Here is an 18,636-nt window from a genome sequence, read left to right on the forward strand (position 1 = left end):
GTTAAACACTTAAGATTTGAAGCCTTCAATGAGGTTTTCGTTCGCTACCGGCACTACGCGCTATCTTGGTAATAACTGTTAGAGCGCTAGAACATCCCTCGAACATAATTAATATGCACTCAACTTACATTTATTAAACACAAAGGTAATAAAACATACTACAGTACCTTCTAAGGTAATGCTTATAGAGATTTTAATTAGTTAGTTATATTTTAGGATTTAGCAGCCATTTAGTATTTTCCCTATAGACAGAAGAAAAGTTGAATTCCTTCAACTAGCAAAAAAAAAAAACGTATATCACTTGTCAATGACATATCTGCAACGAAACTTGTCGGTGTCCGAATTCACCATTTATCATTACTCAACTTAGCTGATTTCGTTATCGTTGTCGAACCCTTTCTGGCGTTATCCGTAACTTTGACAGTTATCTACACAGTGTTACATGCTCAAAATTCATCTCTATTCTACATTACACGTTCGGGCGTACAGCAACAGATTTCAGCGAATACTACGGGAAAACTGCGGGTTTTTACAGTTAGTGACAAGCCACTATGTCTATATCTGTTGCAGAACAGGGACTAGCGGTTAAGCCAGAACGTCGACAACCGGTCTAAACTGGATATATAGCTGTCGTATTCAAATCACCACAAGTCACGATTATGACGACAAACTGTCTCGTTTTTCATCTTTCGTGCAGCAGCGTATCCTGCCTTCCCCCTTACTACCGCCACTATTATCTGGTTCTCTACCACTAAGACGTAAATGCGAATTCCCTCCTTCTTACTTCTCCCAACTCAACCATCGTATTCAACTTTCATATTCGACATTTCCCACCTGTATCCATTGTACAGTTTAGTAGAGCAGTACGGCAGAATATCGAAAAGTAGAGCAGACTGTTAATTGACAGCATGATTCTTCCTATATCCGTTTCCAAACAGTTCTGAGTAGATCGTGCTAAGCAGGCGGACGTGAAAGCAAAGAGACTATCCAACTCGAGCGTCATTTATCACTTGCTGTCGCTTGACAGCCGCGTGACCGGCCCAATGGCATCCAACGCGGACGTGTCTGCCACCAGTGCAGCGCTACCTGCGATCTTGTGCAGTAGAGCGTGACATGCAGAGCCACCATCGCCGTCGCCTCCATCCTTGTAGTCATCAACTCTACTATACCATTTCCTACCGAAACGGCACTACGACCGTTTGTATGCTACGTATGGTCGCGCGTTTAAGCAATTAGCTCAGCACGTCTAACTATCAACGTGACGCAGGTACTACTACCAATCTATACTGTAGAAGGGCGGCTCACAATACAAACGGTAATACGCAACTGAACGATCTCCAGAGGTAGTGCAGGCGTCATGATGGCGCAAAGCTTACAAAACGTGTTTTCAGAGTTGAGTGAAGCTATAGCTGCGAACGCGCTTGATACTGATACAAAGACATGAATACATAAACTAGTTTCATATTATGTCATGATTACATCCTGTCGCACAGAAAGTCTTCCGCATGGGACTATATATATGTAGATGCCATATTAGTAGAAGCAGATGCTCCATTTCCAGCAAATGCATACAATTATAGAATACCTCTTTTGCACGTAGTGGAAATGCTGTACGCAACTTGTAGGTCGCTGTATGAAGCCAGTCGCACGAGACGAGGTGCAGTAGTCATACGAATCACGTAAGGTTATGTATAACGCAAATCGTGAACGTCCGATAGCTGCCGTCGTTCATCAATATCATAAAACTTAATAAATGCCTATAATAAAACTAAATGCCTTATCAGCTGATCGATGCAGTAAAATGATTTCAGCAAAAATAACGCAAACCATAATCGCATCAAAAGAATTCCCGCAAAACCTATGGAAAATCGGCAGCTAAATGAAAGGAACGATCAAGCGTGAGTAGGAAAATATGACGGTATTTAATCATACCTTTAAAAGATTACACTAAAAACAAAGACCACGTATGTCGAATGCAGAAATCGATCATAAATTCAAATATCCTAAGTTTATTACTGAAAACAATTTTTGCAAGTGGTAATCATCGAATCAATAATTACGTATGGCCAGTTTAATGAACATTCGGTATTTGCATGCATAGCAGTGAACGTGGGAAATCCGCCGGTCGTGGCGGTTGGTAATGGCGCGGAGGAGTGTTGAGCTCTTTATTCGAATTTGTATCGTATGTAATCTAATAATCAGTCCATGTCTTATCCTCTTTTTTCCCTACCTTGAAACGCAGCCTCAAAGGTCTTGATCTTCACAGGCACCTGCTGAGCCTCGCTAGCATTCGCGGCCGAGCCCAGAGTCAAGACGACAAGGCACGCAACGAACACCGGACGAGCACGGAGGGCCCTGAGAGCCGCCATCTTGGCTCCGAAGGGCTCTACCTTCGACAGGAAAGCTTAGGGTAACAAGCAGTAGTTTTTAGCTGCTGGTGTTGTCGCACTTGGCCAAGCACAAGTCACCACACACCCGCACGCACACACGTATCTCTTATTAAGAAATACAGATATATATATATGTATATATATATTAATATATATATGTATATAATATATATATCCACAAAGCACAAAAACCACTTGGCGCACTCGTTAAACGATGAATGGTTGTAATAATTAAACGATTCGTGATGTAAATTCCGTCGCGGGAACAGAACACAGTTATTCCTTAGAGTTACTCTGTCGGCGCCATCTGGGTCCGCGCGTCGACGCGACGGCGCCCAGTTTTTTCTACAACGGCAATTTCGTTTTTTTCGCTTCCGTTTTTTGTCGCACCGTTTCTTCACCGTCGTCTTTCTTCCTCTCTCTCTCTCTCTCACTGACCTCTATAATGAAGGCACCATCACATTTATATTATACTCCTTAAGATTTAGCCTTCGCTCTGTCGATTGTCAACCCAAATTTGCTGGTAAATATAGCTAGGATATTTTCTTTAGCTTTAGAAGCTTATTCTCAGCAGCAAAGCTCAAAAAAGCCGATAGACTAGCGTTCCGCGTTGGCGAATTATCCGCACGCTAGTGACGTACTGGTCGACGCGGGCGGCGACGTCTGATGTCGCACATTGCACACGACAGAATGGCCGCGAACGTGGGTTGAGTATATACACTTATATTTATGGGATGTTACAAGAGAAGACGACGGATACCAAACTGCACTCGGGACTCTTGCTTGGGCTGCTGTTGGCCAGCAGCGCACCATCCGTACTGAGGTGTCTAACGGTTACAGGAATCTTTCTGGCAGAGCCCGAAGGGGAAGGGCAGAGAAGAACGGGCCGCAAAGGACAACACAAAACAGGAGGATGGATGCGCGCGCAGGACGACACCGAGCTAGGTGGCAAGCCAGCGAGCGAGGCAAGCTAGCCAAATAGGCAGGAATGAGTCCCCGAAGAACCGACGTGGGGGGGGGAGGGGCTCAAAGCCAAGATGGCTGCCGCACGGCTGTCGTTGCCCACATAACAGGCACAGACAAACCTAGGGAAGACCATAGAAGCGTGCTATCCACCACCGCCGCCGCCTTTCTTGCTGGCAAACTCTGATCGGCACCTTCAACCATACATAGAGTGGCCCCCTGCGCCCATCCTTTACACTCTTGAGTAAACCTTTTATATAGAGAAGGGCATCGAGCGCGCCATAATTTAAAACCGGTGGTAATGAATAGTAAGGGAAAAATACTTAGAAGCTATGAACAATACATAAATATTGTTGAGCTTGCGTTCACTTTTAGCAACAGGAGTGTTGGCTGATCGTTGCTATCAATTAAAGTTTTTAATTATGAAGGTCAACACTGTAGGAAATGACAAGGGAATAAAGCCGAGGCAGAATAATCCTACTTTTGAAAAAAGTTGTAGGTAGAAGCGTACACTATATGTCCAAAATTATCTATGTTCAGAACCCGTATTAGCTAATTTTCAGTTGTACGCTATCATCTTTGGGTCGTACACTACAGAAAACAGACTTTTGAAGCAACCTTTAACTCTATTGGTCAGTACCAGGGGTTCAACATTGAACAGAACCACGTTCACCTAGCAAACGAGATTTACTAACGGCATCCGTCAATCATACACGAAAGTTAAATTTTGCCATTTGACATTCATGTGTGGTACAATCGGGTTTTTTAAATACAAGTTCATTTTCAAGTTTAACTGTCAAGTTATTAAGTCACAGCAGCAGTTTATATATCAGGCTGTCTCTGTACAGATGTATGCCTTCATACACTCATAAGTTTATTTGCACATAAATAATAAATGTGTGGTTAGAGAATCTAGTGCGAATGATGAAATTGTGTCATAGAAATCAAAGCCAATCAAAGACATCTTCATTTAATATCGTGCCAGTGAACGGTGCAAATGTCGTGCCTACATTAGCATAAACACCCAAAGCTTGTATGCAAACACAAAGAATTCACTGATTACCATCATCGATTATCAAAATCAAGTAACCCGTTATACATATGTTCAGAAAAAACTAGTGTTACCCCACTTAAGCCTTCGTTTATGATGGACACAAAGCTTACCAAATGACAGTATCCATCGTACTTCAAACGTTCAGAAGAAGCCATGATTTTGCGAATCTATTACTTTCATCGAACTGTTAAGCAAACGCCATGTCTATCGCAGGAATAACATGTTTATTACCAACGCTGGTTGTGTCGAGACTATTTAAGGCTCAAGCTTTAGCTCGAAGCCATTTCCAGTTCGAGGTGCAGACAGCTCGGGACTTTTGTTATTCGTGTAGAAAATTTCTTTACATACATACAAAATGGCAACAAAAATAGTTTTCCCTACCTATTTTTTTTTAGTTCAGATAAGCTGTTCTGTTGTGTCCCGTTTATTTCACACAAAAATAATTTGGAAGTTCACCGTACTTATTTCGAAATGGCTACCACTCACAAGCTAAAAACGTTCTGCACTATTAATGAACACTTTTATTCATTGCTAAAACACGATAATCCTTGGTATTCGTATCTTCACGTTCGATACCGTACAGTCTAGCCACTTGTGTTTTGCTTAAAATATTCTTTCTTCTTAAAATTTCATACCTTGAGGATGCTTTGCGATTTTATGCCAGTGTGGTAAGCTGAAGAAGGGGTCTGATTTCGTATAGCGTATCAAAATATTCAGGCCTTTACGTACCGTACTTTATCCGCTCTAGTAGGGCCTTACTGCATTGTGCGCAGGTGATGCGTTAAAGGTTTTAAATTATGTCACAGTTTTTCGATCACCGAGATCCTGACTAGATGACGAAAAAACCGATACCAAAAAATCACCGTATTTATAAGCAAATAAATACAGCACTTTTTTACGTTGAACGCAATTCCAAAATCGATTGTTGTTAAGGTAAATTCTATACACGCTAGAAGACGCGTTTGGTTTTTATCAGCTGATACCAACTGATAAGTACGAAAAATCCAAGCCACGTGTAGCTTGTCTCTGTTGTCCCGAAGTTTGTTACTTCCCATTTGTCCATTAATGATTATTTATCTGTTAGCGTTGTTGCGTCTGATATGGCAAGCCTGGTACCATAATAATTGGCTCGTAAACCTTTCCAAAGAATGAAGGGCTTCACAAACTTCCTTTAAACAGTGATGCAAACACAATGCTTTGCTTCTACATAGGATCTTCATGAATATCAAACAGATAAATTACCACTGAAAACACCCACAAAATCTAACTTGTTGCACAGATCGGAAAGCTGTTCATGACCTCATTAGAAATTGTATGTCTAGAAATCAGGATTGGTCCACTACCTGTTGTGTAGCAGCGAATGGACACTGATCGCAATAGTGCAAACTTGAAAAAGTGTTGTAAATGTTGATTAAATAACAAAAATTATAAAAGTATAGACAGCTCAATTTCAACCGAAATCATCATAAAGATGCAGAAAAGTCCCTATTCGAACAATCACTTAACTTCATAAGTTCATATGAATATGTGTTAAGGAATTACTTTTAAAAACTTTAAAGTTTTAGATATACGGGTATATGACGAGTTGAATCTGTCAAAGAGAATTAGAAATCAATAGGTCATACATTTACGAATCATAAATAGATTTCTCTAATTATTAGCCATCGCTCATGATAACGTTCTCAAAGGTACGATCAAAAAAGTATATGCCTCTTTCAAAATAATCGATTAAAATAACGTGGGATTTGTGATATTGGACAAATGTGTATAAGCCTAAATCTATATGCCATGCATTCTCGATGCCGCGATCCCCAAAAGATTTCACGTAACCACTTGTGAGTCATATAGAGCAAATATCTTCAACGAAGCAAAAAACCTATAGAAAAAGCATTCGGAGAACAGCTACCGAGACCATCGGCTAGATTGTACAACCTTTTAACCAAATTTTAAGTATATTATTACTTATCATTACAAAAGCAGTAATGTTTCTTTTGCGCAGTACCAAAATCTCTTCTATTGTTTACGGTGAACGCCTGTGCCGCAGCGCGGTCGGTATCGTTCGAATATTCGACCTATAGAGAGTGCAATGATAATCAAGTTAATCTAACGAAACGAATTGATGTTGTACTGATTTTAGGAGCTCAACCAAACTGATTCTGCATCAAAAATTTCCATATCGCATTCTGTCAATGATAAAAAAATACCAGATCTTCTGGATGATTTACTTAAAGAATAAACGGTGCAGTTTGAATCTTCATCTACAATCCATAAATACATGTTACAAACGAACGTTTGTCACCTTAGATTTATGATGTTCAACATCGAATGCAAGATGTCGAACATATTCGTCTAATATAATCCTAATATAATAATAATCCTAATATATTCCATATACATTAGGATGTATATGGAATATATTAGGATAGGGTCTGGCTGTTCAGTGCTCCAATAGTTTACTCGTGAAGTGTCACAGCAATGCTTAAGCATAACGCGGGCACGTCATTTTGCCGGAGACAAAATCAGTCCCCATGGCAAACAAGCTAACCTGATTAGCCAAAATCAATAATAAGGCTATAATAAAGCAGGCGTAAATAACGGTATCACCACAATACTAAAGAGCAATAAAAAATAATTTCTCTTATTGAGTTTAAAGTTCTAAAATATCCCACTTCGAATAACGTCTCTTCAATCGAGTATCACTGGGTTGTTCACGCTTAGCAACTCTGAGTAAGAAAAAAATCTACATGTTTTGTGTGTGCGTCAATCGGAATCGCCGTTAAGAATTATATCAAAGTATACAGAATCTGGGCTGATGGGCACAGATTAGTTTCTGGCTGGGGTCTTCATCAATTCAGCACAGCAAAAAAAGATTTTTCAAACGATCAATCAATATGTGAAGACCTAAGTAAAATGGTCTACAGTTTTTCGAAGGTGTACTAACTACAATATGATTTTTTAATGAGATTTAAATTGATTTAGGCATGACCTGCACACAGATCAGAGATATTTTAGCCTGCCATTAAAACTTTGATGGTTGTTTCATACATCCAGTGCTCCCAGCCAGATCGTACTTCATTTGTTTGCATTAAGTAGTACATCTCAAGTGTTTGCCTTTCTATTATAGTTGGCCCGGATGAATCCAGTCATGGTTTCAGTGGCCTGCTTACTTAATTTGATAAACTATGTTTAGTCCAATGAGAAAAACCACAAGCTGCTTGGCCTAATTGTTCGTTCGATCCGGCATCACTTAAAACTATAGGCGTTCCAAGATCGATTAGACTGTGCAGTATCCGCAAATTGCTCAATCCTCACCGCGGCAACACCCTGCCCTACACTCTAAGCAGCGCGAGATTAATGGAAACTATTTATGATTTAGAGATCTGCCTATCACAAAACTGACCTTGTTCTGTCGATGTTCAATGGCGAACTGGGTCTCTAATGGCAGACTTCGACCCTTTTTTTAACTACATCCCATTGCCGATGTAACCTGTCGCTGAAACTCTCAACAACGCATTCATTTCATTTGCAGAAGAATGCGCCAGTTTCACACTCACCGCAAACGCTCAATCTCATTATTACCGAACCGTCATGCATTTCGCATGAAGATATGCTGCAATGTTAGCGTAAACTTTCCGCAGTCCTTCTATTAACTGCTTCGAAATGTCTTAGACCTAAGACGGAAAGACCTAATGGCCCCGTACCAATGTAGAACTGGCCGAAGGCAACGGACATGCAGCTCCCACAACCGCTGTAGTTCGATACTTTACAAGGCGACTTTTCTGCCAAGAGGTTTGCGCAATAGTGAAATGTAAATCGTTGAAGAGTTTGTGCACACAAGCGACTCTTCTTTGATCAAGGACGGCGACGAAGCCTAACGTCAGTGAACCTGTCGTAACTGCAGTACACCAATACCGTTGCTGAGTGTTTGGGGTAGAAAAACACAAAAGGAAAGTGAGTTCTGTGCAGCTAACTGATTGCAACGACATTTGAAAGCTATATGTGCCTACAAAGAGGGGGCAAAACAGAATGTCACAAAGTTATTACGTCAAACTGTATGACAAGGCATAGTTGTTGTTGTCGGCTACGGTTGTTCTGGCGTCGCATGAGGAGACAAAGTATTGCTAAACAGGCATAAAGGCCACTAAAGAAATTAGTAAGTATTATACTCGGCTATTTAACCGCTAACTATTTTTATTTTTCGACTATGCAGAAAGAAAAACGCACTTCTAATCTCATTGATCGCGTGTTTCGTTTAGTTGCTTCTGATAAACGCTAGTATCAATCATTGGGTATAAATAAATTTACAGTAATAAAAATAATAATAGACTCCTTCAGTTAGTATCTGCGTCATTGATATATAAGACTACCCGAAGTACAAACAGCTCGAGACCGTTTCTTCAACGAACATAATAATCATTTAAATAGATAACAATGAATTGGTATTTAAAATATAGCACAAATCGTATAGTAACTTTAGGCATTCGTTTGGATGGGTAGTGCTGCCTAAACAAAGAAAAGGACGAAAAGTGGCACGAAATTAGCCTCACTGAGATACAGGCACAGTGTTGTTATTTTGGTACGTGTAAATGAATACAAATAATTTCCTATTACCAATAATTTATTCTTTACACAAAGAAGCCATTTTCAAAAATTCTTACTATCGATAAGCTAATCCTCACCATACGTTACACACATTTCTATACATTTCTATACATACACACACATTTCTACGGAAGTCTTGACGAAAACCTGAATTAAGAAAGCTGACTTGCGCATTCTACTTTTCATTGTCCGCCGAAACCGAAACAGAACTTTCTGGTAGACCATTCCACTTGAACAATGCTTCCAGATTGCTAAATGTTATTCTGCCGCAACTGTTGTTTAGGCTGCGGCCAGGAGCCCGATTCCAGCTCCTAAATGAGCGCACGATTTATGTTGTCGCGCAGGTGCTGACGATTCAACTAAAAGCTAAATTGATGTCAAAATAGAAACACAAATGCTCAAGTAAATGTGAATTACTTTTAGATTTATATCATTTGATTGTCAAGAGCAAGTGAACTGGACTGAACTTAAGTGACATGATATGATTTGAACTTATGGAACCCGCTTTGCCCTCCTGTAGACACTACGTGCCGTCGAGTGGGCATAGGGATAGCGCACCCATCATTGTTCAATGCCCGTAATATATGGAGACATCTTCTGACCTAGGGAACAAAATGCTTCATCCCTTTTTGTAATGTCTACTAATAGGCCATCGGCGCCCTTTTTTTCGGTCGCCGCAAGGATCGCTTAACGAGAAAAAGGTTGTTTAGTATTTCAATAATATTCATAAAGCGCCACGGTTTAGCTGAGATTATAGCGGGAGGGCTAGGCATGTATATAAAATATGATATACCAATCAAAACAATTAGAGAATATCATAATCATTCTTTTTTGCTGAGTTTTTGCTGAGCACCAACCAAACAATTGGCTTTACAATGTCTTAAGAGATGGATTTCAAGAACCGTTTTGCTCTAATATTTATTTTTGTCAAGGTTACGTCTGGGGGAGCTTGGCACTACCGTTAATCATGAAGTAATGAGAACATTCGAGCACGCAATGCTACCATTGTTCCCCTCTTTTCTTTATAAAAAAAAACTCAATATTTAATATCTTGCCGCTATCAAAAGCAGAAAATTATAATAAGTAATAATCTTTTGAACGTTTTATTTGATTCGTTTTGGCGAAAACCATGATCCTTTTTTACACTCAGTGTTTACAGTCTACAGCAATTTTGAACAGGAGCAGAGTCGACATTTTCTCGCTGACAACTTGACGACGACCTCCAGTATATTATTTTGGAATCATCACGCTGTTGTCAAATCGTGAAACTCAAATACCGTTCTGATTATCACCGAGGTGAATCATAAAACAAATGATTCCTCGAAATATCCGATTCGGTCACTGGGTGCCTTCTTTTTTGATTCTGCCATTATCATCAAACAAATCTAGTTCTCTAGAAACAAATCTAGAAATGCGCGCTTTGGCAAGGCGTTAAAGAAAGCGCAATATCCACATATTAAGTTGTTTACAAAATGTTTTTTACAACGTTAGTTTGCTAAGATATTCAACCGAAAGGTTTGATTGTCACTTAACGTCTCTTAAAGAGTTATAGGATTCATTTAGTCAGCCATCTTGTCATACCAGACGTAGTGATTTAGGGCAACCTCTGATATTTTTTGCTGTTTTGCCATAATCCATTGTGGTATGTATGGTACAAACATGAGTTTTATCGTTACAACTGCCATAATGGATAGTTAGCTACACGAGCTTAACGACTTATCTTTTTTTAGGTTGACACGTGTCTGCTTTCAGATTTATGCCAATCAATAAGGGTACAGACTAAATCTGGCACTGCGTCTCCCCAAAAGGATAGTCGACATTCCAAAACTTCTCACGTAGAAAGGAACGAATTTTCGCGATTGGTTGCGATCCACTCGATACTGTCATAATACGTCAATATTGACAGGGGCGCGCAACTCCGTGGCTAGCCATAATAGATCGTGTCAAATGACTGCAAGAAGTACATTGGTATAATTGATAATTGACACCACTTCAATGGAACGCGGCGGTGAGCTCGCGTCTTCCAAGCTAGTCCAGTCGACAAGGTCGCAACCCAACATTTCAGTACGGCAGGTTTTCGTTGAACTCGCATTTTCTGGCAATAAATAGCTACCACTGATTCAGTTAAGCGACCAAACTAGCTGCAACTTAATCTGCAGGAATATACTATTCTGGAAATCCTCAAGCTATACAGGGCGCTACCGTAGCACTTTCATTAAAGCAGTAGCATTTTCTCTGATCATACGTCATGCAAGAGAGTCTAAATGATTGAATATACAGTTACAAGAACCGAGAATCAGATTTTGTCAGAGGTCATTAATATTTACTAACTTCTCGAAAATTTATACAGCGGCTAAATATGTTAGAGAACGGTGATGGTATTTCATTTTGAGACTTGCGCTATTCGCTAGAGGTAGGAAGCTAATTGATCTAGCAAGTTTTTCGCACTCACATGATTCTGTCATAAAAGTTAGACAAGTTTATGTAGGAATCAGTTAATACGTATATCGTATGCATTAAACAGCCAGTTTATTTTTGTAGGCCTAGAGATGAAAAGCTAAAAATATATGTCATCTACCTCCGCCTAACAGTTTTAACGGAGTTTAAATAAATTAGTGACTTACTTTAAAATACTGTAAATTAACAGAAACGAGCAGCCTATAGCTTGATTTTAAAGTCGCATTGTTAAACTAATATAACCCTTTCTGTTATTGACGCAGGTTGTATGTCGCTGTGTATGTGCTAAAGATAAATCAAGCAAACAAGCCGTCTAACTTAGGGACCAACGCAGGTTTACAAAATATTGTAACGTGATTCCTATGTAAATGTACGACGAATATTTCTACAGGTTGTTAAAAGCTTGTTTTGTTTGGAGGCGGAAAAATTGCGTACCTTATGCACTTGCAGCACTTGGAAAATATGATGGCATATTTATAAAGTAATACCAAAAATCAGACATATTCCAAAAAACCCGCCATAACGTATTGACTTGGTAATAATGTCTTTATAGTGGCTAAGAACTACCATATGGTAAGAACCATAAACTCTTTCTTTTCTACGTTCTTTTATATTCGAACCCTGGCTTTCGAGACCGTTGCATACTAAAACTATCATAAGGCCTAACTAATAACCCTTGCCTTCACTGCCGGAGATTAAGTCAAAAGTATTTCGAAAATAAAATGCATCCCATAATCATGCGTTATCCTAGCAGTAAAACAAGATTTTTTACTCACGGATGGTAATATGGCTGTCGCTCGCTTTGTTGTAATAGGGTAGCAATTAACTAGGCTACTCGTTCACCCGTAGGCGTACTATTCTTAGGCGTAATTATTCTGTTCTGTTTCTGCCACGTGTCTAATTTCTATAACGGTTGAACTCGTCTCTGAACTGAAACCACGCTTAAGCCGTGTACCTACGAATCGAGAAGATAAAATTCAATCCTTAGGATTAGCTTAACCTAAAAGTGTCGTGTATGTCGTGCAGTGCAAATATACCTTTGTTAAAATTTATTTTATTTTATACTGCATAGAGATAAAGCAAGCCTTTATTGTCTTTTTACGTTTTTAATATCCACCGTTTACCAACTGTGACAAAAACTACACAGGATTTCGTGAATATTAACATAAAAATATACGTGAGATTGTTTTTCGAATTTGAGGTGTACAAAAAAGTATCAATGAAGCATTGAAACCTTCAAGTGAAATACAAAGATATTAACTTCAAACAGTTCGCTACAAAAGAAATAGGACTCGAGAAGCGACTAATGTTGTCCGCCTTGATAGATGTCATTTGTCCACTGTGTTTCAAACCCCAAGGCTGTAATATAAACAGTAAACCGCATAAAAAAGACACCAATGAGCACGATAACGGCTTCAAATCAATAGTCAGAGGGAGGTAGTGAGCCATTATAGCGCATCGTTGTACTCCCTGTTCTGTTATCTTTCGGTCCATGCTGAACGGGTGACGAAGTATATAAAGACTTTCCAAGTTTTTCCAACTTTCCTCGTTAATATTTTTGCATTCCGTTTCAAAGACCTTTGTCCCTAAATATATGCGTGTACATACGCTATCTAATTGGAACGATGCGTGATATACGTTTCTCCTTAAAAATGATTGATATTAATACTAAGAATACTGAAATCGGAAAATTATTAAGAAACCAGTTGCCCCCTTTTTGCTTTTAGTTGCTTTTTTTAACTGTTGTGATTAAGTAGGTTAATAAATGTGTCGCGAGATGTAGTCATTTTTATAAAAATTCTAGACTTGTTTAATTATCCTTCGTGCTGTACGCGGGGGCAAGGAGAAGCTTGTCTGTGAGAAAACAGACCAAGGTAAACCTTTCGGCCTTTGGTCATCTGTCCGCCTTATACCTTGCAATGGCCGAATATTCGGAATGGCCGAATATTTTGGCTCAATTAGCAATCGAAAACTGGTGCTATTGACGAGCGCATGTCATCAAAAGTTACCAATGCGCTTCTGTCAAACAATGCACAACATTTTTTAGCCTCAATTTGGTTTGCCCAAGGACATTCATGTGGCCTTACAAGGACGGCCTTAGGATGGAGTCCTATCGTCGCTCGAAACGTGTTGTTACCGGCAGTGCCGTCCGTGATTACTGACCTTGTGGCAATCGGTGGTTAGCTAAATCCCTCGCCATTAACTACATTTACTGCCCTATGACGGCAAGCTGAACCGTATTCAAAGTACGGAATGTGGCCACATTCCAAACTTTAAGTATGGCAGAGTTAGCTCTTCATGTTTCGTGTTTTACCTGCATCGCTGTGAGACATTCCATCATACGGCTAGCTTCCAGTGCGAAACGAAGTGTTTCTATGCCCAGATTTTAACCTATACCACAACAAGTTTCTAAACTTAGCATGTAATTAGGTTATCCACTGAGCTATAACGAATGCTAGGAGATATAATATATAGGAGAGATATATAGGAGAAACTCATATGACTTTTGCATTAACAACATTAGTGGACCTATGCTAGGTTCTTTAGCTGAGTTTGAAAGGTCACACAATCTGTAGTTCTAGATCTTAAAAAAGGTCTCCTGTAAATGACCCTTTTCATAAAAAGAGCAAAGAACCCACATATTTTATTCAACTTTTGAAGTAAAAATTTAGCAAGTTACTAATTACTATGCTTAACAGCCTTAAAAATTCAACTTTTGCCCAGACGATCTTCTTCTTTGCGAATCTAGAAAATAGATATAACTCAAAGGCAAAAGAAACACACGCCCCTCAGCACGAAAGTACTTAAGGATTTTTTAGACTTACCTTCCATGACGATATTTAGGATTGATTTAAAACACTAAGTTTAGTCGTAAGCAGCCATGTGCCATTGGTAACATAAAAAAAGCTTTTAAGTTGAGACTCCAGTCACTTACGCAAGAATAAGCTCAGAAGACCAAAAGAAAAAGAAAAAACACTCAATATTGAGTGTGTTAAACTATTCAGATATATCTTATGGTAACAGGTATGTCTTATTTCTGTCTCATAAAGCTAGGATTGAAATATTATAGAGCACAGGTAACGTCAGTCAAAATCTCTTTTGAATAAACCTAACAACGTTTTTTTTGTGAAGTATTCCGCAGTAAATATTGCAAATATTTAATGAAAACAAAATTGAACTAATCATATGAGTTAAGAATACGTCCAAGGTCTTTCCCGTTGTAATTTAAGCGCCGAAACTCAGTTCAGCTTAACAATGGATGTTTCACCAGCTAACGACAAAGGGCCTAACCTACTTCATTAATCAAAAATTGTATTTGAATAATAACTTACTTTTTCCGTAAAGCTAATATTTGTACATAAAGAGAACAGTAGTTGATTGAGACAATAGAGCTTGTTGCGAATCGGTACCTCCGAACCTATGTATGTATCAATGTTTCTTTTACAAATCTAAAAAGCATGAAAAATATTATTACAAAGTATATGTATTTAACAATTTTATTTAACTTAAATATATATTTTTGTTTACCTACTGTTCAACATACACATCGTAATAATAATGATAATACAAATGATATATAACCCTCGAATCATAATCAATTCTCCGGTGAGGCTGCGTTCCAATAGTCAACGCCTTCGATGATGACATTAGGTAAGACATCTTCAAGGTGAATAGCCAAAAGCTCTGCGTTCTTCACTCTCGGCATATGTCGCATATATAGACCGCGGAGATTTCTACAACGATGTAGTACGCTAAGACCTTTTTCTGTAACATTCGGGCATCCTGACACATCGAGGAACTCAAGTGTACTATGAAAAACCGCCGAGATAAAATCGAGACACCAGTCGTCTACGTAAGGCTGATTTCTTAACGCAAGTGAGCGCAATTTTTCGCAGTGGGCAAGATTTTCGAAACCTTTATGAATAATATGAAAATCACGCATATCGATCGCCTCAATATTCCAATCCCGGACAAATGTAGAAGGTAAATCGTACGTGTAAGAGTCCGGATCGGCAGCAAACCATTTATCTCTTCCGTGAAACCTGACGGCAGCCCCTCGATGGACAAGGAACACAGCGGCCGATAGCTCGCCTCCGAGTTTCATGAACCGGTCGTAAACATATCTTGAAAAAACACCCACAACCACAGAATGAACGCACACATTCACAGCTTTTAGTTATATATACATATATAGACCAATATGTTCTTAATTCAAAATCAAAAAACGATAGGTAAAAGCTTTTGGGAAAACTGACGACGATCGTGTATGCAGAGAATAGTTTTTTTAACGTCTGCTTTCTTTTTTCCTAGCAATTTAATATCTTTTGATATATTCATTACACTATTATTGACACGTATAGGGATTTCACGAAATGCTTCAGAGCATGTTCATATTGAATCGAGTAGCCGGAAGATTGTTCATACAGCTATCAGGTGCTATAAGTCATAATAATATTTCTAGTATTATGCGGGCTATGCGTTATGTTATGTGCAAATATGAAGACACTCGCCATTCAATAGGTTCCTATGTATCACTTACTCTTGATCCTTGATTAATTCTGCTATTTTTTCCTTTTGGCGATAATTTTTATAACCCGTCCAACTGATGTCGTAATTTTTATGCAGCTTAAATACGGTATTCGGATTTATTGCATGTTGTTGCTTAAGCAATGACCAGCCGCCAGACTTCTTGATCTCATCATGGGTATAGCCTTCGTTTCGTAATTTCTGACAATGAAAGGAATAAAGCAGCAACACAGATGTCGATTGAAATCTAATTATGACTACGATAAAATTCCATTTATATATTTGAATTTGTTTATTACTACTCCTATTATTGGTTTTACAGAAATTTGCATGGAATGCGAGATCTGGGTAAAAACTACGCCATATCAAAGTATACACGTTGCACGCCTTTTAATTACATTATAATTATCGAATCGAATATACTTACAAAACTGAACGTATCTCATAGAAAAATAATGAGACGATCTTTTTCTGATTGCATTCACCTTACATGTAGTTAGCCAAATAGTGCATGATGAGGGAAAACATCAAACCGAAGCAAATTGGCATCTGATATTAAAAAAATAATAAAAAAATCAAAGTGAAACTCGCAAAATCTAATTTGTGTTTGCTCCCCGCAGCGCTCTTCAATGAGCTGCTTCAACAAACCTCGTTGAGCCACGGTGGAATGCTTTCTTGTAGAAGCGGTACCGTCCAGCTAAAAGCTCGATAACCCGCGAGGCTTACAGGACAAGCCGTTCGAATCATCTAATAGTTGGAAAAAGAATTGCCTGTTATCAACCAGTGTTTACAATTGCAAATGAATTCATGTACAACTATCTAACACGCATTACGCTTTTCCGATCCGTAAGGGCTGTTCGAGCGCATTAACGTGCTATGAAGTTACATCTGTTCTATGAATTTTTTTTTTTGTTGTGTATCGTACAGGCCAAATTCGACAGTGCCAGGGTTACGTATTTGGCACATCACTATTTGTAAAGCAGTCGGCCATACTTTCTCGAAATCAATGCCTTACAATGATAATTGCCGTCTTGCATGAATGCAGTACATTATCGCAAGTATAATTTGTGATGACTAGAAAATTAGAGGGATTAAGCTGTACTAGGTCTGGAAAATATCTTGTCACAGGATGTGGTGCAATGTCATGCGTAGTCTGATCTTCTAATATTCAATTTCGGGAAATGCTTTAAAGATGTGCGTGCTAAGCTTCTTTAAAAGTATAACACCTATGATTTATTCGACCTAATTGAAAGCTGCTAGTTATGTCATCAGAAGACCAATTGAATAGAAATAAGCTTATCAGCTTTTCAGATTATACTGAAATGGAGTGCTTGCGGTAGTTTTGCTATGCGCTATTCGTCCGTAAACCGCGCGTGACATAGAATTACTGATAGACTGGCTTGCGATAAAGATAGTTTGTCGACATCGAATAACACCCGAGGATCTCCTAGAGCCGTCAGCGACCTTGGCGAATGGCCACTATAGATGAGTTAAATTCCTCGAGCGGATTTGTATAGCAATAAACGCACATATTATGTCTATCTGTATTAAAAGAAAAAGAACCAGCTAGAAAAAGAAAATCGATCCATAAAAAACGTACCATTATTATATGAGTAGGTACAAGCGGTGGGCAGGCCAATGTGCAGCACCGTGTCAGTACCACAAGCACCCTACTATATAATCTATAAATAATGTCTACTTTTCACAGAACTCCTCTAAAGGTTCCCATCGAACACTGCTCTACGCTCTACTCTAGTGAGGAAATTCGCGATCAGCTGCAGCACGTCAATAAAGGACACGCACGAGTTTTAGAGGCTGTCTTGGGATGGTTGCTTTCGCCTCAAATCGCGCCAAAGTATCGTGAATTGCACCGAAATTGTATAAAGCTACTTTTGCTTAAAAAAACAACATTTAATGTAATCCTCAAATATACTTAAACGAAGCCAACAGCGAATGAGTTTACAAACGCTACTGCCCACACACGGCTTTCAGCCAACGTTATTATGCAACAATCAAAACCTGGTTTCGTAAACTACTAAACATTAATTACTATTGCTATCACTATTAAATTATTTTGCCAGAGCTTCTAGTGTAATGTACTATGCTGATTTACGCAAAGGTTAGATTAGAACCGAAGCTTTTAATTTATAATTGTTGATGTTACACTTACGCCAACAAGTTTAATCGATTTGTTTACTAACATGTTGAGAAACCCCCGGGAAAGCCAAAACATTGCTCGAATACAATTTCATGTAAAAATAAAGCACAACATGATCCGCGTCAGATACGCAATGTTTTGACTTGATTTAACCCAAATTTATGCGAAAGTATGCGAAGCTCGGTGAAGGTAACGCTTAAACTTACCTCATTGGGCTTTCCCAAACCACGTGCCTACTAAAGAAAAAAGACCAAAAATAAGAAGTTCTCTTATGAACTGAAACTTTGAGCACAATTCTCCGAACGCCCCATAATTTTCTCTGGAATTATTACAGACATGCAACTTTGTACATATAGAAACACCTTAGTATTGGTACAGCGACCGATGTTCAAACGATATTTATCGCTTGTTGTTTCTCTGTTTATGATATAACTTTGTCTTCTTGGGCCTCATAAGCTTCACAGTTCTAGTTGTTTGTAATCCGT

At 38.8% G+C, this 18,636-nt stretch overlaps 1 protein-coding gene across 1 annotated transcript; it reads right to left on the minus strand.

The window, feature by feature from the left end:
* Positions 1–14,949: 14,949 nt before the first annotated feature.
* On the minus strand, positions 14,950–17,774 carry LOC111265585 (ATP synthase subunit s, mitochondrial). The gene is made up of 4 exons (XM_022842393.2): positions 17,594–17,774; positions 16,642–16,740; positions 16,007–16,194; positions 14,950–15,590 (listed from the first exon to the last, which is right to left on the minus strand). The coding sequence occupies exons 1-4, from the start codon at positions 17,594–17,596 to the stop codon at positions 15,062–15,064; spliced, it is 819 nt and encodes a 272-aa protein (XP_022698128.1). The 5' UTR covers positions 17,597–17,774; the 3' UTR covers positions 14,950–15,061.
* Positions 17,775–18,636: the final 862 nt, after the last annotated feature.

The sequence above is a fragment of the Varroa jacobsoni genome, unplaced genomic scaffold (genome assembly GCF_002532875.2).
Source record: "Varroa jacobsoni isolate VJ856 unplaced genomic scaffold, vjacob_1.0 scaffold_990, whole genome shotgun sequence".
Classification (NCBI taxonomy): domain Eukaryota; kingdom Metazoa; phylum Arthropoda; class Arachnida; order Mesostigmata; family Varroidae; genus Varroa; species Varroa jacobsoni.

What these genes read in the sequence shown, in the direction of transcription:
- LOC111265585 (XM_022842393.2), bottom strand. An exon ending in TTCCACCGTGGCTCAACGAG is followed by an intron (nt 16,195 to 16,641) that starts GTTTGTTGAAGC and finishes TTTCATTGTCAG; the next exon opens with AAATTACGAAACGAAGGCTA. An exon ending in GAATTAATCAAGGATCAAGA is followed by an intron (nt 15,591 to 16,006) that starts GTAAGTGATACA and finishes TGTTTTTTCAAG; the next exon opens with ATATGTTTACGACCGGTTCA.